We start from the raw sequence: 21,585 nt of genomic DNA, 5'->3' as shown, positions 1-21,585 counted from the left end.
TATGATGTGATAAGAAACAAACTGTTAGTAATATATTATTTATTTTATATTATTAACATTAATAACTATAATATGAAATATGAAATAGCATACATTTTTGCCTTCAAAACATAGGACACGGGAGAGTTATTATAGTTTTGTTTTTAGTTGTATTAATATTTTAAATTAGCTTTTGTTTTTAGCTTTTTTTAGATTAATTTTAGATAAATCTTTTTATAAATTCATTATTTATTTGTTTATTTCTTATCTTGCAATATCAAATCAATTCCTTTTCATTTTATCTTTTGTTTATTATCATTATTTGATGCCTTTACGTTAATTTCTGAGGCAATATTAAATATTTAAGTATAATTATTAATTATAATATTAAGTATATTACGTTTTTTTTTATTTGTAAGTCAATATTTTATTTGATTTCAATGAACAGAAACCCGTTGGACACATTTACGATATATTTGTCAACAACTCAAAAACTGCATGAATGAACTTTGTAGGTGACCTGGATTTCTGAGAGGAGCTTATACTGTAAGCTTGATATTGTCAAAACAAGTTTGCACCCATTGTAAGACGGCACTAAAAAGGTTTTGTTGTCTTATAAGGGATAACTTACTGTACATATTAGTCTAAATCATAGTAATATTGGAATAAAACACCCATTATTGACAAAAAAGTTTCTTAAAGAAAGTAATAATACGTTTTCAGTATTTTGAAGGTGACCTGGTAAATCACCTCCTTTATTTAACATGAATCCTCTATTGTTCAGTTTGGCCTTTAGAGATACCATCATCAAAAAAATCCATCTATAAAGGCCAACACGGATTGCTTTTGGGTCAGTGGCCAAAACAATTGAGCATGTAAATTTAAGGCTTAACATAGACTTTTGTATTGCTCTGTAATGCTTGTACAATTCTTGTAACAAAGAAAAACTATATATTCATGTATCCCTACAATTGTTGAGTTGTAATTAAATAACTTTAACAGTTTAACTAATGGCTAATGGCGTAATGGCGCTACTTTAGTTACTGTTAAATGCATTTTTGGTGAAGACACCCGACATCATTAAAATTCAGTAAAATTCGTTCTCCATTGAACTCAAACACTTTGTTGAAGCGTTTTGGCTCCTCCGCGTCGGCGTGTTTCTTTTATGTCAGTCTTCTTCGATAACTGCACACTGCAAAATTTCTGTGTTTATCGCCACCTTGTACACGTTTCGTCTGCAAAGTCTCAAAATTTGGGCTGTGCGCAGATGTGGTGTGCGGAAGTCTGCAGACCCCTCTGATGAGGAAAACTGCGTCTTGCGGATGGTGCGCGAACGCGGACGGACAGACTATACCATCAGCTTAAAGAGATTTATCATTTCTGTACAAATTGCATAATTACTCAAAATATTTTAGGGGGCCTAAGCTAGACCTTTAGGGTGGCTAAAGCTCACCTAAAAGGGGCATAGCAATGCCACTGCCAGAAGACATAAAGGAATTTAAAATTCCATTGCTGAAATTTATTTCAATATTATAAAAAAACCATCAATGCTTTATAGGAATATCATTGTTCTTTATACAGCATACATTTATTTATGATGAATTTTAATTCTGTGTAGTATACAACGAAATACATTTCTTTGTATTTGTGTTCTATGACCCTCCCCAATATTGCCAACCTATAATCTTTAATCTCTCTCTCTCTCTCTCTCTCCCTCTCTTTATCTTCACTATTTAAACATGTCAGATTGTCTCTGGTGCTCACTCAGTCAACTTAGCAACATGAAAAGGTAAATTTTCTTTCTTTAAAACGTATTTATGTTCGTTATACATTTGGATTTTTTATTAATGTATTGATTTTATGTTCTTTGTCCCTTTATTTAGATCAAATGTCACATGTGCATTTATTTCTACCTGAAGGACTTTTACAGACTGTGGAGTTTGTTTGAACACAAACAAGAACTTCAACCAAAGGATTTTCTAATATAGCTTTACCATTCTTCAAATAATTGTACATTAAGTGCAAAAGGACAATGAACTCTACCGTGCTTCAGTACAGTGCGGCAGAAAGATATGCGGAAAACTTTGCAAAAAATTTCACTATTGTCTTCCTTGGCGTCGTTATTAACTGTATCAACGGAGTATTTGTGTTTACATTCTTTAAAAGTTCAACTTTCTACAATGATCCACGATATATATTATATATTCACCTGGTTATCAATGATATGCTTATGGTTTTTATAACTGTGGCTCTTTTTGTGATGGCTTTTGCATGGCAAAATGTACCTGTGCCATTCTGTATTCTACTGTTGATAATAGGTTCAGCAACTCATAAGAATACTCCATTGACCTTAGCCGGTATGGCCATTGAGCGTTACATCGCCATCTGTAAACCTCTGCATCATGCTCAGATCTGTACAATACGCAGGACGTACATCCTCATCTCTCTCATTTGGGGGGTTGGAGTTATGCCTGCGTTGGCTGATTTGATAGTCTTTTTAATTTTTCGTTCTTCTTCCATCTTTGCAAGTGCTTTCTGTAGTACTGCAAAACTGTATAACACACCGTACCATGAACTACAAGGCAAACTTACCCGTGGGCTTTATACATCTGCTGTGTGGCTGATTCTTGTATTCACTTATTTTAAAGTGCTGGTTACTGCCAGAAGAGCCAATACTGATAAATCCTCGGCTAAAAAAGCCCAGAGCACCATCCTGTTACATGGTATACAGCTTTTGATCTCTATGTTATCTTATATCACTCCTGTTATAGACAGGATGTATTCTGATGTTACACCTGTTGTGCTGTCAAAAGTCCTCTTTTTTAATTATCTTTTAACAAACTTGTTACCACGACTGCTCAGCCCCCTGATTTACGGTGTGCGGGATCAACATTTTCTAAAGTCTATTAAAGGAATGATTTTATGCAGATTTGTAAGTGTTAAAGTTGAACCAAAAGGCAATAAGCTAAAGAAGTAACAATGGATAAGTCTAGTGCATAAGTGTAGTTTCGTTCAATATTTCTCCTTTTTTTGATAACGCTGTACAAGATTTCATTCATTAGTGTATCAATTCTGTTATCTTTCATTTTTACATTTACTGGAAAGAGCTTGTGGAACGGTGGTTAAAATAAAATCAAATATAATGTATTTGAAAAGGTTTATAAACACTGTTGGTATACACAAAGTCTGTATCAGTCGATCTGTAGCTCTGAGTCAAATGTCAATGGGCTCACCACCGTGCATGACGTATTTCCAGTATGCTCAGTCAGAAACCTCCGTTTCTTCAGCCGATGGTAAAGTCCTGTGCTACTACAGGAACTATTCACTAAAATAGCCAAAACAGCCACGGCTAATTTTCTTAATACTCGTTTGCTTTAAATATACAGTATATTTATTCATGTTTACTTAACGTTATAATAACATCTAATCTTATGAAGCATCATTTCAAATATGGTAAAACCGCACCGTGTGCCGCATTGTGCAGCATCTGCCTAATTTAACTATTTTCTCAGTTTCCCATTTCTCTCTCCATTAAGTCTCCCCAACCGGAAACTGACGAAATTTCTTCTGTTAGATGCTGAAGTAACACGTGAATAGGGCCCATTGACAATTGGTTGTTTTTCTTAGCAGTAGTTTTGTAATTGGGAACAAACACCTACATTTTAGAAAGTAAATGATTTTTTGTAATTACTGACAAACAAGTAAAAATGAAAAACATCTGTGTAAAGTGTAACAAGATTCCCCACTAACAAGGCTTGTTTCCATAAAAGTTACTGTGTATTTAATTGACTTTAAATTTTTTCTCCTAAGCATTCATGAAAGGCATAATTTAACGTATGTTCCTATATAGGCATTTGACATTTCACAATAAACCTGAGCTGAAACATAAAAACAACAGTGAAAAGCGTGACAGCCAGCACTGGTCTCCCCTCTCTATTGAAGGAAACTGTAGAATTCTGTCATTTACAAATGTCTTGATGTAACATTGCAGCTAAAAAGATTTGTAATCACCCCAAAGCTAAAAGGATGTTTCTAGATGCTTTATTTCAAACAAATAATTAGTTGTTTGGTGTTTTATTTAAATATTAAACAATTACTTTAATAACTATTTTCCTTTTATGTGTGGAATGACACACATTTTGGTTTGTTCCTTACATAAAGCTATTTGACTTTTGAAAACGTAAAATAGTAAGCCTACATAGAGCACTTGTTTAATGATAAGGTGCATTACTTTTATTAAATGCAGAAATGGCCAACATATGTGTTTGACAAGAAAAACTTTAATGAGAAGGACACGATGGTGAATAATGATGAAACAATATTTAGCCACACACACCTCCCTCCCTCATTCTCATCTCATATAAACTGGTTGTTTTCTGCAGCCGAATCAACTGAGCGAACCAAAGAGTTAAGTTCTCTTTTAACTAAGTCTACCATTTGTAAGTATATAACTTTTAATTTTCATTTGATCCTTTTTAATTAAATTTCAGATAAAACTAGTAGAAACATCAGAACAAACAAGTCAACTTTCAACTATTCTCAACGATATTTTTTAAAGATTATAAAAACCACTTCCACCCAGTTGTTTTCAAGTGGACAGGAGCAATGAACTCTACCGTGCTTCAGGGAGCACAAGACAGATTCGCAGAGTATTTTTCTCGAAATTTCATCGTTGTTGTTCTTGGGATTACAATAAACTTCATTAATGGAATATTTGTGTTCACATTTTTCAGAAGTTCAACTTTCTATAATGATCCGAGATATATATTATACATTCACCTGGTTATCAATGATATGCTCATGGTTTTTATGACTGTAGTTCTTTTTGTGATGGCGTATGCATGGCAAAATGTACCTGTGCCATTCTGTATTCTACTGTTAATAATAGGTTCAACAACTCATAAGAATACACCATTGACTTTGGCTGGTATGGCCATCGAGCGTTATATCGCCATATGCAAACCTCTGCATCACTCTCAGATCTGTACAGTACGCAGGACGTACATCCTCATCTCTCTCATTTGGGGGGTTGGAGTTATACCCGCGTTGACTGACTTGGTTGTGTTTTCAATCGTTCTTCCTGTCTCTATTTTTACTAAAGGTGCACTTTGTAGCTCAGCAAATCTCTATAGCACACCATACCATATTGTGATAAGTAAATGTACACACGGGGTTTATACATCTGCCGTGTGGCTCATTCTTCTATTCACTTACGTTAGAGTGCTGGATACTGCCAAAAGAGCCAAAAGTGATAAAACGGCTAAAAAGGCCCAGAGCACCATCATGTTACATGGAATACAGCTTTTGCTCTGTATGTTGTCTTATATCACTCCTCTTATAGACAGGATTTATTTACCACTTATACCGTCTGAGCAGAAAAAAATCGCCTTTTTCAATTATCTTCTAACAAACATGGCACCACGACTGCTCAGCCCCCTGATTTACGGTGTTCGGGATCAACATTTGTATAAACACGTAAAAGGACTTTTCACATGCAGAATATTTATTGTTAAAGTTAAAGCCACAAAATAATTGTCGAAAAAGAATACATGTACATCTGATAAATATGGTTGCATCACATACTTTAGTGCTTTATTAGGGTACTAGACAATAGGCTTTAGTTATATCACATTGTCAAATTTATGTATATGTCATTTGAACAATATTGTGTAAAAACATTTGGTATGTGCTAAGGTGACTTTAATGCAATCCTTATTTATAATGCAAATGTTAGCATCATGTGAATGTTCTGTCATGTAACATTGATATATTGCTTCATTGTTAATGTTAACTAACTTGTAAGTTCCTTTGGATAAAATCTTCTGATAAATGTATCTAAATATAAACATTGAATACAACTGTATATTAAACAATTTGACATGATTTCTAATTGTTTTCTTAACTTTTGCTATGTAAAAACTTTTAGATGAATTACAATAAAACACAAATGTTTGTTTACTGTGAATAAAGTTACAGCATGCGTTTGATTAAAAATAACAAGGAGAAACCTTTTAGTGTAGTTTTTCTCTATCATACAGTGGGGCAAAAAAAGTATTTAGTCGGACATCAATTGTGCAAGTTCTCCCACTTAAAAAGATGAGAGAGGCCTGTCATTTTCATCATAGGTATACCTCAACTAAGAGAGACAAAATAAGAGATTTTTTTAATGAATCCTCCTTCTGTATACCACTGTGGTGTGCCGCATTGAACAGCATCTGCTAAATATAACTATTTTCCCAGTTTCCATTTCTATCTGCTTTAAGTCTCCCCAACCGGAAACTGATGAAAGTTCTTGCGTTACATGCTGAAGTAACCCGTGAATAGGGCCCATTGACAATTGGTTGCTTTTCTTTGCAGTAGTTTTGTAATTGGGTACAAACAACTTCCTTTTTAGAAAGTAAATGATTTTTTGTAATTGCTGATAAACAAGAAAAAATGAAAAACCTCTTTATAAAGTGAAACAAGATTCCCCACCAACAAGGCTTGTTTCAATAAATATTGCCAATATTGCCAACCTATAATCTTTAATCTCTCTCCATCTCTCTCTCCATCTCTCTCTCCAACTCTCTCTCCAACTCTCTCTCCATCTCGCTCTCCATCTCTCTCTCCATCTCTCTCTCCATCTCTCTCTCTCTCTCTCTCTCTCACTTCCCTATTTAAACATGTCACATTGTCTCTCATGCTCAATCAGTCAACTGACCAACATGAAAAGGTAAATTTTCTTTCTTTAAAACGTATTAATATTCATAATACATTTGCATTTTTTATTAATGTTTGATTATATGTTCTGTGTTCCTGTATTTAGATCAAATGTCACAGGTGCATTTATTTCTGCCTGAAGGACTTTTACAGATTGTGGAGTTCATTTGAACACAAACAAGAACTTCCACCAAAAGGATTTTCTAATATAGCTTTACCATTCTTCAAATAATTGTACATTAAGTGCAAAAGGACAATGAACTCTACCGCGCTTCAGTACAGTGCGGCAGAAAGATATGCGGAAAGCTTTGCAAAAAAATTCACTATTGTCTTCCTTGGCATCGTTATTAACTGTATCAACGGAGTATTTGTGTTTACATTCTTTAAAAGTTCAACTTTCTACAATGATCCGAGATATATATTATATATTCACCTGGTTATCAATGATATGCTTATGGTTTTTATAACTGTGGCTCTTTTTGTGATGGCTTTTGCATGGCAAAATGTACCTGTGCCATTCTGTATTCTACTGTTGATAATAGGTTCAGCAACTCATAAGAATACTCCATTGACCTTAGCCGGTATGGCCATTGAGCGTTACATTGCCATCTGTAAACCTCTGCATCATGCTCAGATCTGTACACTACGCAGGACGTACATCCTCATCTCTCTCATTTGGGGAGTTGGAGTTATGCCTGCGTTGGCTGACTTGATAGTCTTTTTAATTTTTCGTTCTTCTTCAATCTTAACAAGCGGTTTCTGTAGTACAGCAAATCTGTATAACACACCGTACCATGAACTACAAAGCAAAGTTACCAGTGGGCTTTATACATCTGCTGTGTGGCTGATTCTTGTATTCACTTATTTTAAAGTGCTGGTTACTGCCAGAAGAGCCAATACTGATAAATCCTCGGCTAAAAAAGCCCAGAGCACCATCCTGTTACATGGTATACAGCTTTTGATCTCTATGTTATCTTATATCACTCCTGTTATAGACAGGATGTATTCTGATGTTACACCTGTTGTGCTGTCAAAAGTCCTCTTTTTTAATTATCTTTTAACAAACTTGTTACCACGACTGCTCAGCCCCCTGATTTACGGTGTGCGGGATCAACATTTTCTAAAGTCTATTAAAGGAATGATTTTATGCAGATTTGTAAGTGTTAAAGTTGAACCAAAAGGCAATAAGCTAAAGAAGTAACAATGGATAAGTCTAGTGCATAAGTGTAGTTTCGTTTAATTTTTTCCTTTTTTTGACAACGCTGTACAAGATTTCATTCATTAGTGTATAGCTAACAAGAACTAACAATGATCAATATATTTCACAGCATTATTATGTCTTTAAATACCAATGCAACATGTTCAATTTAATTTATTGTGCATTATAATGTTAACAGATAATTATTCTGATTTAAAAAATGTCTCAAATGCTGAAATGAACATGAAATAATTGTTGTAAAAGTATTGTTCAGGTAAACTAATGTAGTTATATAATTGTAAAAAGTTGAAGCATATTGTAAATTGTTTTTTTTATCAATTCTGTATACGGAAATAACCCAGCATTTTTTAGAGTGTATCTTTCATTTTTACATTCACTGGAAAGAGCTTGTGTTACGGTGGTTAAAATAAAATCAAATATAATGTTTTTGAAAAGGTTTATAAACACTGTTGGTATACACAAAGTCTGTATCAGTCGATCTGTAGCTCTGAGTCAAATGTCAATGGGCTCACCACCGTGCCTGACGTATTTCCAGTATGGTCAGTCAGAAACCTCCGTTCCTTCAGCCGATCGTAAAGTCCTGTGCTACTACAGGAACTATTCACTAAAATAGCCAAAACAGCCACGGCTAATTTTGTCAATGCTTGTTTGCTTTAAATATACAGTTTATTTATTTATGTTTACTTATCGTTATAATAACATCTAAACTTATAAAAGCATCATTTCAAATATGGTAAAACAGCACTTCTATATACCACTGTTAATATATCTCTGTCATGGTTCTGTCCCACCTGTGCTTTTCTTGGCCTAGTGGCAGAACTATGACAAAACCCCATATTTTATGTGAAGAGAGGCAATTATGGCCCTTATGGCCTATTTTCTACCCCCAAGTAACTGTTTTAAAGCGCTGCCCTCCATCCAACAACATGCTATCATTTGTATAAACATCAATGAGCGTGCTTCTAAAATAACTGTAATCTGTGTGTGTATGCAATGTTTTCACTATCCCTCATACGCATTAATCGTCAGAAAGCCTAGCAGCTGACGTTTTTTTACCACCTCCTACTGGTCATCTCAAACGCCGTGTGAAATCTGATATCCGACCTGTGAAACCAGGGCATACCGTTGAGTCGTGTCAAGTGACGTCACGTCCTAGATGGCTAGTTCTTCAGTAGGCTTAGCGCGGAGCTACCTAATGTTCTGTAAAATCACATTGCTTTGATTTTTTAATCAAATTATTTAATGTCTTTAAACATTAAAGACATTTAACGGCATCCACACGTTCTTCCTCCTGATCATACGTCATAAAACTGCGGACAATTACCAAATTGTCTCCCTTTTAATTACGTACAGATTGCAATGCCTCAGAAAATCCGATCTGCCTGTTTACATGACAGTCACATTGACATATATCTGATTTATTTCCACATATGAATGAGGCCTGAAACTGATCTCGAAATATCCGAATGCATGCGTTTTTCCCCTGTTTACACTATGGTTGGTCATATTTGTGTCACATTGGAGGAAAAAATTGGAATTAGATCACATTTAACTGGCAGTGCAAACGGGGAAATAGAGAAGCTTCACTAAATTTAGATCGGATTTTACTACTGATTTAAGCAGTGAGTACCTATACTCTAAGATGCAAATTCAATGAAACAAAAGGCAATCCAATCAAAATAACAGATTTGGTCTTGACAGGGTGGGTTTGTCTATTTCTATTCTTCACATACTTTTACGAGTAGTACCTTGAATCTGGCCGGCATGTCCATTGAACTTTTCATTGCTGTCTGTAAACCGCTGCATCACCATCAGATTTGCACACCGCAAAAGTCCTACGTCTTTATTTGTTTTCTATGGTGTAGTCAAACCATTATGTAATTTCAACTCAGCCCACATCTTTCCAGATTGCTGTTGTGTTTTGCTACCCTCAGCTGTGTTTCCTACCAACCCGCATCAGAATCATTTGACTTTTTCACAAATCATCTACATGTCTTTGGTCTGGTAAGTGATTTACAACTACTGCAATGTCAAGTTCACAGCCGAAAAGGCAAGTTCAGGAAGCTAACATGGCTCAAAATCAAAAAAATTAATATAAACACGATGCGACCCTGCCATTGAAATGAATGAAGAGGAACGCAACGCTCAATATGGCCGCCGTAGCGAAGCTTTGCATAGTATCTAAAGCAAAATTAAAAATAATGTTTTTAAGCGCAATTTGATCAAAGGAAACAAATGTTATGATGCAGTTTACGTCATTTGTAAATGATGTTTTTAAATATGTTGTTTAATTGGGATTTAGCTGGCGACTGTTGAAATATCAGTATTCCCATTGATGTCTTAGAATTACGTAAAAACTGCCCAAAGGCGCGTTGCTATGATGGGCACTGAGTGACACTCCTTTCCTTAAAATCACCATGAAACGGAAGCTGCGATTGACTTCTTTTCCGTATCATGACATATCCGAGAGAAACAGCTTCTGAAATTAGAAAAAATGTCGGGAGGGGTTTATTTTGAAATGCATGGCCATTGGACAGTGAGTGTAGTCCTACCTTTTCTTTGTTGCTGACATCATGTGGTGAAGAGTTGTTGTCGAGAGGGGGAGAAGAGCTTAACGTTTTTGATTAAATATTAGAAGTGCAAATTAATTAAAAAATAATAATGGTGTGCACGGATAAATTATTTATAATTGTCACTGCAACACTGTGTAAAACACTAAGAATTTTACTATTTGATTGCATGGTGACTTTAAACGGACTTCCTCGAAACACAATTTTGATGCATGGTGTGCAGTTACTTTTTTATGCTGTCGTATCTCATGCAACACAATTTAAGATTCAATTTACATTTCTATTTCACTACTTAATAGGACCAAGATTACTTTCCTTATTTATCTGATCACAAGTATTTTGCCAAAATAGCAAATCCATTGATACAGCATGTGGTCTCCGAGACAAAAAAATGCTAAAGAAATAAAGCAACACTTTTCTTGCAAAGTTTTAAGTGTAAAAGTTGTGCCATCACAAAGTGATTTTACATTTTTTTTTACATAATTGCACTACATTTATTTTGTACGAAAGACATGTATATATTTTCAAAATATTGTGTCTGTATCATGTCTGTAACAACACAAAGTCTAAAATGCAATTCAATTTAAAATACACAGAATACAAAGTAAAACAGGGATGTCATTCCACGGAAATAAACACTATTTTCAAAAGAAATTGTAAGAGAGGCCATAATTCTGCAACGCAATGGGTGTAGAAAAAAAGTGTAGGGATAAATTAAAATGACCCCAGGGCAACGGCCAACAAATTATTCATGATCTCTGCCCCTAAAACCAATCCGATAAAAACACATGCACTTGCAGCACTGCATTGAAACCAGTGGCCACACCATACGTTTAGATCCACTTGAACAGGTGAGTGTATCTTAAAGACTTCTGAAACAGAATGGGCTTCAAATCAAAGAATAAAATGTGACATTCTGAAATATTCTAAAGATGTTATTTTAACCCTTTATTAAATCTTGAGCCTTGATTTGATTGTGTGTGCCTGTCTGTTATTAACCAGTGCCTTGTTGTTTTTTTCCAGACACTTGCCTCAGAAGACCCTGAATATGAACTCGACATTTGATCTTGTTGTGGATAGTTATGAAGAAGCTGTTGTTAAAAACATTGTGATAGTTCTTCTTGGAGTTATCATTAATTCGATTAACGGAATGCTTGTGGTCACCTTTCTTGCCAATCCAATATTTTCAAAAGACTCCAGATATATTTTATACATTCACCTAGTCATAAATGACATGATAATGATATTTGTATCGGTAACTCTATATGTTATGAGTTATGTCTCACGACTTCTTAATTTTCCTTTTTGTTGCATCTTGTTGATTCTTGCCACGACCACTTTTATGATTAGTCCCTTGAATCTGGCCGGCATGGCGGTTGAACGTTTCATCGCTGTCTGTAAACCATTGCATCACTATCAGATTTGCACACCGCAAAGGACATACATCTTCATTTTTTGTCTATGGTGTACAGGAGTCATTCCTTCTCTGGCAGATTTCAGCATTTTACTTTCAACTCAGCCCACATCTTTCCAGAGGACTGTGGTGTATTGCTATCCCCCAATTGTATTTCCTACCAAACTCCACAAGGATCGTTTGACTTATTCACAAATCATTTACATGTCTTTGGTCTGGCTCATTGTGATTTACACTTACTGCAATGTCATGCTCACAGCAAAAAAGGCGAGTTCAGGAAATTCAGCAAACAAGGCTCGAAACACAATATTGTTGCATGGTGTGCAGTTACTTCTTTGTATGCTGTCTTATTTTACCCCTGTTTTAGATTTTATTCTCATTTCCCTTTTTCCTGTACACAGAAGTAAGATCAATTTCTTAACCTATCTGCTTACAAATATTATGCCAAGATTACTAAGTCCTTTAATATATGGTGTCAGAGACCAAAAGTTTGTGAAGAAAATGAAGGAGCACTTTATTTGTAAATTCTGTTTTCTAAAGATTGCGCCATAATATGACATAGCAATTGGTCTTTATTATATTCTTGTCTACGACAATTGTAAATATGTGCTGATCTTTTTTCGCAAATAAAACCTTTTTGCCAGAAATTGTTAATGCCCATTATAATTTACATATTTTCTCTCTTTACTCTTATGCATGTTACTTGGTTAACAACTGATTCAAACTTTGTAAAAAAAGACTTTCGAAATAATTACAGCTGGGTTTTAATTCCAGGCAAGATCCCACTATTTCAAGATTTGTTGAAGTAACTGTCTAATATTTTTTTAGAAGGGTCTCAGCTGACCATTTTGAATCAACATCCAGGCCACTAGCATCCGCTCATCACGATGTAAAACAGTAATGTCATTCTAAAAGTGATGGGAAATGAAGCCTCAAATGAAGCACTGAGACTTTCTCCTGACTGTTTCCAGAGCCATAGAGAGAGAGAGAGAGAGAGAGAGTTCTGCCAACGGAAGTCCAAAAAGCTGGAGCGTCACGTGATTGATGGAGCCTTCATATAGTTCCAGGAAGTTATGTTTTCTCTTTAAATGCTTCATTTCTTTCATTTTTATTAATTAAACGGCTTTCGTCTTTAAATATGTTAAAAGTTTACCTAAGTTGGTCTGTTTAGTCGCAGCTCCATGCGTAACGAGTAACTTCCGGGAACCATTTAGAGTCTGTGTCACGTTATTCATGGAGTCTTCAGATAGTTCCAGGAACTTATGTTTTCTATTTGAATACTTTATTTCTTTAATTTTTTATTACTTAAATGGCTTTCGTCTTTAAAATGGTTAAAAGTTTAACTCAGTTGGTCTGTTTAGTCGCAGCTCCATGCGTAACTAGTAACTTCCGGGAACTATTGAGAGCCTTTGTCACGTGATTGACGTAGCATTCAGATAGTTCCAGGAACTTATGTTTTCTATTTAAATACTTTATTTCTTTCATTTTTGTATTCATCTAATGGCTTTCGTCTTTAAATTGGTAAGAAGTTTACCTCAGTCTTTCTCAATGACTCTTACTGTTTCGGGAAAAGCTTCAAAGCTTCGAGGGTGTCGAAAACAGCGCCATCTGTTGTTTAATAAAACATATAGCAGTCGCTTATGGATGGAGCTCCGTCAGACGAAGCAACCAGCAGATTTTTTATTTTATGTGTACAAATAAAGCTTAGAGGACAACTTGTGTCTCAATGGTCAATATAATAAATTAATTTACCCGTTCAAGCGCGCCGCTAAATAATTGTATGAGTTATTATCATATGATTATTCGATAGTGTATGTTATACAGAATATTGCTCACACCCACATAAATGTATATAATATATACATACAATACTATCTATGCATTATTGTTTGTTTCCAAAAGGATTAATAAGGGCAAAAACGCATATAAAGAAGATAAAATACAAAGCGAAACGCGCACGTGACTGTGAAGAATGAACCTTGTCATGATCACGTGATTTCTCTGTCAACACAGACTTTGAATGGAGAGTGTCTCTCACGCCCGACCCCACATAGAGCTCCGAAGCCTCGGTTCAAAGGTCACATCACTACATTTTATTCGATTACTAAATGTGCATTTCAGGCGCAATCTAATGTTTGTTCGTTCGTTCGTTACTAGTTGACTAGAAGACTTTTGTTTTTGCCAAATCCATTGTCAAATCACTGGAATTTTCGAAGATCAAACAAAAAAATTAAATACGTATTTCACAGAATGTGTCCGCAAATATGTGGAAGGTCGATTAATATTATTTGACGGAAGCGAAAGTGAAACCTTGTCTTACTATCAAATGACTTTCTGTTTAGACTGAGGACGCATAAGACCGACAATCTCTGGATTCAGGTAATCGATAATACGCGTTCCTGCACATTGACAGCGTTTACTTATAATTTTAACTGATGTTTTATATTCAAAAGCCACGTCTGGAAATGTGTCGTTTGTTTAATCGTAAAATATCTGACTTAAATTCACTTAACGTAAGTGTGTCTCGTTCACAGCAAGCGATGCAACCGCTCCTAAGCAAAATACCATAGTAATCTTTGAAGTACCTTGGTATTTTATTGTATTGTCTAAGAAATAGTTAAATGTGCATCTCCAAAAAATCATAGGAATAAATATGGTACATATTTGTAAAAAGTAACATGATTGAAATGTATTCTTCCAAGGGTCAATGTTCAGTTGTGTAACAGGGGCTTTAGGTAAAACTTATTAAAAAGCTGGTTATTGTTTTACTGTGTTACAGGAATATGGCACAGACTGATATCGACGAGAGTTTATATTCTCGGCAATTGTAAGTGCTTGAGTTTAATTTTCTCTTTTTCTATGTAAGAAGTGTGTATAATGTCATGCATTTCACCATGAAGTAATTTTACTGTATGTAAACTAATTGTATGAAAGAAATTCCTCCCCAAAATCCTGAAAAGCAGGTTCAAAGATGAATAGATAAGGAAATGCGACATTACTCACAGTGCAATTGTTCATCATTCTCACAACAGGTATGTGATTGACCATGATTCCATGCGTCGCATGGGAAAGGCAGACGTTCTCATTGCTGGAATGAGAGGTCTTGGTGTGGAGATTGCCAAGAATGTGATTTTGGCTGGGGTCCGGTCGGTCACCATCCAGGACGAAGGTGTGGTAGAGTGGAGAGATCTGTCTTCTCAGGTATTTTTGTGATATTTGTCATATTTCAAACACGCACGTGTTATTCTTTCTTCCTTAAAAACTAAATATGGGATTTCAAAACATCTAAGCTGCTCTTATATATGTTTTCAATATTCTGAAGTTTTACCTGAAGGAAAGTGATCTGGGTCAAAACAGAGCATTGTGTTCGGAGAAACAGCTGTCTAGTCTGAACGTCTACGTCCGAGTGACGGCACACACTGACAAACTCAATGAAGACTTCCTCCAGCAGTTCCAGGTGAGTTTGAATTTTGTCTTTGGTTTGTACCCTTTTCAGGTTTTGTCTTTGATGGATGTTATTTTGTTTGTTACGATAGGTGCTGGTGCTCACTGATTCAACTTTAGATGAGCAGCTACGATTGGGAAAGTTTTGCAATTCGAACAATATAAAGTTCATTTTAGCTGATACCAGAGGACTTTGTGGGTATGAATTTCAGCTTCCTAGGAATAAACCAAAACCAAAATCCTGATATTTTTTGTGTCTGGACTTAACGAAAGCAGTAATATAAAAAATGCAAATTAACTGTGGGCATTGTGCAGTCACTGGACATTTTCCTGCTATGACAGTAATCGTTGTCCCAGTTTACATATACTATGAACAAAAGTATGTCAGCATGTACTAATATTAATCTTGTAAACAGGTGCTTAAGCATTTGCTGTTTTTTCTGTTCACAGGCAGTTGTTCTGTGATTTTGGCGATTCTTTTGAGGTTATAGATACAGATGGTGGCACTCCAGTTTCAGCAATGATTTCTCATATCAGCAAGGTGATACATCACAGTCACATTTTCATTTTCTTTTCTATCCTTAAAGGTGCAGTGTGTCATTTCTGTGTCTTTACACATTAGTTTTTATTTGAATACTTATACAATTCCTAAAAACGAATACCTTTTCTTAAACAAACTTATTTTCAAAAAACTTCAAATACAATACTTAACTCTGCTGAAAACGCCCATTTTAGGAGAATCCAGGCATTGTGTCCTGCACAGATGAGGATAGTCACGAGTTTACTGATGGCATGTTTGTGACTTTCTCTGGAATACAAGGCATGGCAGAACTCAACGCCTGTGAACCCATTGAGATTAAAGTGAGAGGTATGCGTGATACGGTATGACACATTAATATGCACATATTAATTAAACCAATAACACCTTACCTGTCAATCATATTTAGATAAATACTCCTTCAGTATCTGTGACACTTCAGGCTTTTCTGAGTATGAGAGAAGCGGAGTGGCAACTGAGGTCAAACAGTCAAAGATCTTCGACTTTGTGAGTATTGCTTATCAAAAGCTATTTAACTACATTCTAGAAGGTTTTCAAGGGCTAGGATTTGTCAAGTTACAGTATTTATCAATCTTTATTTTTGTTACTCACAGTTTTGTGAATGCAAAACTGATTTGAGATTGTGACCTGTTTTTTAAAACGTTAAATTATATGATTGTTAAACAGAGCCAATATTTGAATGCTTTCAGAAACCTTTGGATGTGGCTCTAGATGAAGTTTTTAGAGATCCTGAGCTTCTCGAGATGACAGATTATGGCAAAACAGAAAGGCATTTGTCTCTTCACCTGGCTTTCCTAGCCCTGCATAAATTCACTGAGGAAAACAGCCGAACACCAATCCCAAGATCCCATGTGAGGGAAAATGTTAAAAAAAATACATTATGATCGAATTCTCATTTTTGTTGTTTTATTAGTTCATTATGATAGATCTGTTTTTCTGCTGTCCTCTACAGGCCGATGCTGAACTGCTGGTCAATATTGCAAAAGAGCTCAGCGCTACTAAAAAGTTCAGCGACCTGGATGAAGACGTTGTGAGAAAATTATCTATGGTTGCCAGGGGTGACCTGGCGCCTCTCAATGCGTTCATTGGGGGTCTGGCTGCTCAGGAGGTCTTGAAGGTGAGATAAAGTTCAATCCCTGTGTAATCTAATGAAACCCAGGCTATTGAATAACTATTGTCCCTGAAATATATTTAAAATGGTATGTGGTGTAGATTTTATTCATGATTATATGTTTATGAAATCCACCAGGCTTGCAGTGCTAAATTCACTCCTCTCAGACAATGGTTGTACTTTGATGCACTGGAATGTCTGCCTGAAGATGAAGGTTTTCTGATTGAAGAGGCCTGCGCTCCTGTAAGCAGCAATAGCACTACCATTAAACCCCATATTGCTCAGCCACTAACTTCACTAACAATTTTATCTTCTGTTCTTAAGAGAGACTGTAGGTATGATGGGCAGATTGCTGTGTTTGGATCTGCTTTTCAAGACAAACTGAAGAAGCAAAAGTATTTTTTGGTGAGTGTATTGTGGCAGATTCACCAGCAGAGGGAGACATTACACATTATTGTGGCGCTGTCACGGCATCCAGCTGGGTTTACTCACAGGCTTCCAAGCAGTTCATATATCCGTTTTTGAAGGCAGTGTTCAAATCAATGGCTCAGTGGTGTAAAATGTACAGGAAGTAGTTTGTGAGTCAGGTGACATTCCCTGTTCATTAGGAAGTATGTGTACGTCGGAGTTTCCTGTATGAATCTGCCTGCTATTTGCCATTTTGAGGAAAATGTTAATCACCTTTCAGGTTTTTTCCAGTTAAAACCTGCTGTGTGTGAATATAAGCATCAGTATATCAAATACAAAGTTCAAAGAAATATTTTGGGTCACCTCATTCTCAAATTCCCATTCATTAGTCATAGAGTACCACGTTATTGTTTTATTTTAAAAACTTTTTTACTCTCTGTGTAATTAGGTTGGAGCTGGAGCAATTGGTTGCGAGCTGTTGAAAAACTTTGCTCTGATTGGTCTGGGTGCGGGAGAGGGCGGGAGGATCACAGTTACTGACATGGACTCCATCGAGCGGTCAAATCTGAATCGGCAGTTTCTTTTTGGCTCTCAGGACATCGGGGTAGGCGTATTTGGTGGTCCTACACCTCCAACGCACACACTGATTTATTTACTGAAAACATCTCAGTGATCATAGTCTGATGTCCACTGTAATGTTTAACTGGATGAACCACTGTCGAAGCCAAAACAATAGCCAATATACACATCACGGAAAAGAAAAGTATTTTTTTTGTGACTCCTGTTATTATTAATACCCAGAACTACTGAAAATGTCGGCCTTTATTATGATTTTATGATCAGGGTGTTAAAATCATGCTCTATTTCATCCAGAGGCTGAAATCAGAGGCGGCGGCGGAATGCGTTAGAAAGATGAATCCTTACATGAATATCACTGCTCATCAAAATCGCGTGGCTCCAGAAACCGAGCAGGTTTACACGTATTCGTTTTACAGTCAGCTCGACGGGGTGGCAGCAGCGCTGGACAATGTTGATGCCAGTGAGTGATGATGTTGCTTGCTTCCACGATGCACCAATATGCAATACCAGGACACGTGTTCACGATGGCGGGCTGTGTACGCGTGGTCTGAGAAGCACTGGAAACTAACTAACATAATGTTTTTTTTGACTTTAGGAGTTTATCTCGACAAATGTTGTGTGCGGAACAGAAAGCCCCTGCTGGAGGGAGGAACTCTGGGTAGCAAAGGCCACACATTGGTAGTAGTGCCACATCTGACCGAGTCTTACGGACCGTCAACATCTGGAGGACAGAAGGCCATTCCCCTATGCACACTCAAAAATTTCCCACACCGTATAGAGCACACAATACAGGTGAGATTTACAAAGTGAACCCCTATGTAGTACTATATATATAAGACAGGAAAAATGTAAGAGCTATATAGGAGAGCTATACATTATAACATATACACTATAGATTAGATATAAGAGCTATTGGATAGAGCGTTGTATGGTGTAGTATATGCACTGCAGTTGAGATACACGTGATATGTAAGAGCTATACATGAGAGCTGTATATAGTTTGGTATATTAATTTGGCATATACAGAACACATAGATGATATGTAAAATGTACACTGTAGGAAAGCTATATATATATTAGGTATACACTGCAAGTGAGCTCTAAAATCTATATAGCTTTTATAATATATATAAGCTTTCCTGTAGCTCAGTGAGAAGTGAATTGCGTTAACAACGCAAGGTTGTGGGTTTGATCCCAGGGGATTGCAAATACCTATGTTTAAATGTATAGGATAACGCAATGTAAGTTGCTTTAGATAAAAGCGTCTGCTAAATGCATAAATGTTAATGTAAATGTATATAGTAAAGTGCATATTCTTCTTTCTTATTTTCAGTGGGCCCGAGATCAGTTTGAAGGCCTGTTCAAACACAAAGCTGAGAATGTGAACCAGTATCTCAGGTATGACAAAATGTTCTTCAGCTAATAAATAATAGTAAAGGGGTGATTTCATGAAAAACAGACTTGTTCCATGTTGAAATGCTAAAGTCGGGTCTCTTGTGCATCGGCCAACTCAGAAAACGTGCATAAAGACAAGTCATTCAGTTTTTTTATGTGAGCCTATCTCTGCAAGCCTGTGAGAAAAGGAGCGCTTCAGAAATCGCTCTCTTAATGACTTATTATAATATTTCCACCCCTTGTGGAAATATCTAGTAAAATTAAATTCAGATTTCTGTAATAAATGTGTTTGTAATGTGGTGTTCTTCAGATATTGTGTCAGATTCTACTGTTTTGTGTGCTTGAAAAGATGCAAAAACACTTTTTTTATTTTCACAATGTTTTTTTAAACCAGTTCCTCAAGCTTAGCAATCCATTATTAGCACAACCCTCTTACTTCCTGCCACTGCCAACTGTCAGATCTTTTCCACTTGAAATGGAGCGAAGGATGTTTATAGAGAGGCGAATGTGCAGGAAGTTTAGGTGGCGTGTGGAGGAAGCAGATACCGCATAACTGCCCCAATTTCAACTACTTCCTGTTAGCTGTCAGCGAATTGTGACCTGCAAGTCAGTGATGGCCCCACCTAACTCACTCACTCATCAAACTAGACTAACATCAACAGCTTTTTTGAGGTTAAAATTTCAGGGTAACACCTATGTTCCCTTTTGAAGGAGAGCTGTTTTGCCTCAAGTGCCTGTGCCCCCTTTAAAATAAATACCTTATGCAACGACATTCAGACTATAAGTGTGAATATACTATACACGTATAGAATTTATTGTCGCTAATAATGTTGCATTCATGTTTAATGTCTCTATACAGTGACCCAGCGTTTGTGGAGCGCACAGTTGCTCGTGGGGATGTGGAGGCAGTGGAAGTGCTGGAAGGAGTCTATAGGAGTCTCACTCAGGAATGGCCCCAGAACTGGACTGACTGTGTCAGCTGGGCACGCAAACGGTGGGAAACACTATACAACAATGACATCAGACAACTGTTGCAATGCTTTCCTCCTGAACAGGTAATACTCAGTTCCATACACAAAAGTTCTCTAATCCTAATAAAATTAAAAACTAGAAGGTTGCTAGTTCGACCAGATTGTTTAACCAGATTCCAAATTATTTTATAGTCCTTGTAAAGGGTATTTTAAGGAAAAGGTGAGCTTTTTTAGACCAGCAGGTGGCAATGTTGTCCATTAGTAATGTTATCTGTGCTGCTGCTTCAAAACAGAGAGAGAGGTCAATAGGTTTGATCATAGATATCGTTACCGCATATTGACTGCTTTGGTCAGCTGCTGCGATACGTCAACGGCGCCACCATATTGGTCGTGGCCAGAGTACAATGTTAACAAATGCAAGTAAATGGGGGAGCTACACTTTTTTTGGCATTAAAAGCACTTCTTATCACATGTCAATGGTTTAGGATATACGTGCAGCACAAACACATCATGCCTCTAGATACTTAAAATCTCAATATTTAGACTAAGAAATAAATTGTTGTCATAGAAAATAGTTAAACATTTAATAATTGTGCCTGCTTTTCTTGGAAAACTACACTAGATAGAACATGTTGGGTGATGTGGTATGCCTATGCAAGAGAAACAACATCAAAATAAATGAAAATAACCACAAGTTCAAGTATTAATCTAGATTAAAACACGGACATGTTGAGATGGTGCGGAGAAGCATTTTATTTAAATCATCAAACGAAACATTCAAGTAACTTTTGTTTCATTTACATTACATCTGAAAAAAATCTAGTTTTTCATTGTGAAAATAGCATTTCCTGTCATAATTTTAGCTTTTCTTGAACTTTTCTTTCTGGTCAGAAGCTGGAGCTCGTTCAAAAAGACTCCAAACAGACCATTTTAAAGATAAAAGTTGTTGGATTTAGTAAAACATTTACGGAAGTAAATCATTTATGTGATTTTTATAAAACACATATTTCAATCGTATATTATAAATAGTGTTATATAGCATAACGTAATCAATGAGACTCATCATGTAATTTTTTCCTAATATTACAGAGTAATCGAACTAGGTTCTGATCATGTACATTTCATTTACCTTCAATTATATCACATTAGCGATGTTTGCACAATTATTAAACAAAAATAAGCGAAACGATTGCTTGAAATGGGTTGAGAAATTGTGTTTTATCCTAAAATAATGAAG

At 36.0% G+C, this 21,585-nt stretch overlaps 5 protein-coding genes across 6 annotated transcripts in view; all 5 read left to right on the top strand.

Moving 5' to 3' along the window:
- Window positions 1–2,005: 2,005 nt before the first annotated feature.
- On the top strand, window positions 2,006–2,956 carry LOC130425014 (odorant receptor 131-2-like). Its single transcript, XM_056751043.1, has one exon. It carries the CDS (start codon window positions 2,012–2,014, stop codon window positions 2,954–2,956), a length of 945 nt encoding a protein of 314 aa, XP_056607021.1. The 5' UTR covers window positions 2,006–2,011.
- Window positions 2,957–4,584: 1,628 nt separating this feature from the next.
- LOC130425131 (odorant receptor 131-2-like) lies at window positions 4,585–5,511 on the top strand. The gene has a single exon (XM_056751202.1). The coding sequence runs from the start codon at window positions 4,585–4,587 to the stop codon at window positions 5,509–5,511; it is 927 nt and encodes a 308-aa protein (XP_056607180.1).
- Window positions 5,512–6,925: 1,414 nt separating this feature from the next.
- Window positions 6,926–7,879, top strand: LOC130425013 (odorant receptor 131-2-like). Its single transcript, XM_056751042.1, has one exon. It carries the CDS (start codon window positions 6,935–6,937, stop codon window positions 7,877–7,879), a length of 945 nt encoding a protein of 314 aa, XP_056607020.1. The 5' UTR covers window positions 6,926–6,934.
- A 3,636-nt stretch (window positions 7,880–11,515) lies between these two features.
- On the top strand, window positions 11,516–12,433 carry LOC130425012 (odorant receptor 131-2-like). The gene has a single exon (XM_056751041.1). It carries the CDS (start codon window positions 11,516–11,518, stop codon window positions 12,431–12,433), a length of 918 nt encoding a protein of 305 aa, XP_056607019.1.
- Window positions 12,434–13,891: 1,458 nt separating this feature from the next.
- The window catches only part of uba7 (ubiquitin-like modifier activating enzyme 7), a 31,274-nt gene continuing 23,580 nt past the window's right edge, over window positions 13,892–21,585 (top strand). Inside the window, exons 1-18 of one of the 2 annotated variants that reach the window (XM_056749974.1) lie at window positions 13,941–13,958; window positions 14,224–14,260; window positions 14,661–14,708; window positions 14,914–15,082; window positions 15,204–15,338; window positions 15,418–15,524; window positions 15,776–15,866; window positions 16,061–16,193; window positions 16,273–16,370; window positions 16,574–16,735; window positions 16,837–17,001; window positions 17,134–17,238; window positions 17,320–17,400; window positions 17,852–18,007; window positions 18,277–18,442; window positions 18,578–18,774; window positions 19,316–19,380; window positions 20,237–20,432. In XM_056749974.1, the coding sequence (XP_056605952.1) occupies window positions 14,665–14,708; window positions 14,914–15,082; window positions 15,204–15,338; window positions 15,418–15,524; window positions 15,776–15,866; window positions 16,061–16,193; window positions 16,273–16,370; window positions 16,574–16,735; window positions 16,837–17,001; window positions 17,134–17,238; window positions 17,320–17,400; window positions 17,852–18,007; window positions 18,277–18,442; window positions 18,578–18,774; window positions 19,316–19,380; window positions 20,237–20,432 (2,070 nt within the window). In that variant the 5' untranslated portion in view covers window positions 13,941–13,958; window positions 14,224–14,260; window positions 14,661–14,664. Of the gene's footprint in view, window positions 13,959–14,223; window positions 14,261–14,660; window positions 14,709–14,913; window positions 15,083–15,203; window positions 15,339–15,417; window positions 15,525–15,775; window positions 15,867–16,060; window positions 16,194–16,272; window positions 16,371–16,573; window positions 16,736–16,836; window positions 17,002–17,133; window positions 17,239–17,319; window positions 17,401–17,851; window positions 18,008–18,276; window positions 18,443–18,577; window positions 18,775–19,315; window positions 19,381–20,236; window positions 20,433–21,585 lie in introns of both variants that reach the window. The other variant, XM_056749975.1, reaches the window with a different exon arrangement.

The sequence above is a fragment of the Triplophysa dalaica genome, chromosome 6, assembly GCF_015846415.1.
Source record: "Triplophysa dalaica isolate WHDGS20190420 chromosome 6, ASM1584641v1, whole genome shotgun sequence".
Taxonomy (NCBI): domain Eukaryota; kingdom Metazoa; phylum Chordata; class Actinopteri; order Cypriniformes; family Nemacheilidae; genus Triplophysa; species Triplophysa dalaica.
The sequence above is the reverse complement of the archived record's forward strand: the minus strand, read 5'-3'. Positions and strand labels throughout refer to the sequence as shown.

What these genes read in the sequence shown, in the direction of transcription:
- LOC130425131 (XM_056751202.1), top strand. Translation starts at nt 4,585, where the DNA reads ATGAACTCTACCGTGCTTCAGGGAGCACAAGACAGATTCGCAGAGTAT.
- LOC130425014 (XM_056751043.1), top strand. Translation starts at nt 2,012, where the DNA reads ATGAACTCTACCGTGCTTCAGTACAGTGCGGCAGAAAGATATGCGGAA.
- LOC130425013 (XM_056751042.1), top strand. Translation starts at nt 6,935, where the DNA reads ATGAACTCTACCGCGCTTCAGTACAGTGCGGCAGAAAGATATGCGGAA.
- LOC130425012 (XM_056751041.1), top strand. Translation starts at nt 11,516, where the DNA reads ATGAACTCGACATTTGATCTTGTTGTGGATAGTTATGAAGAAGCTGTT.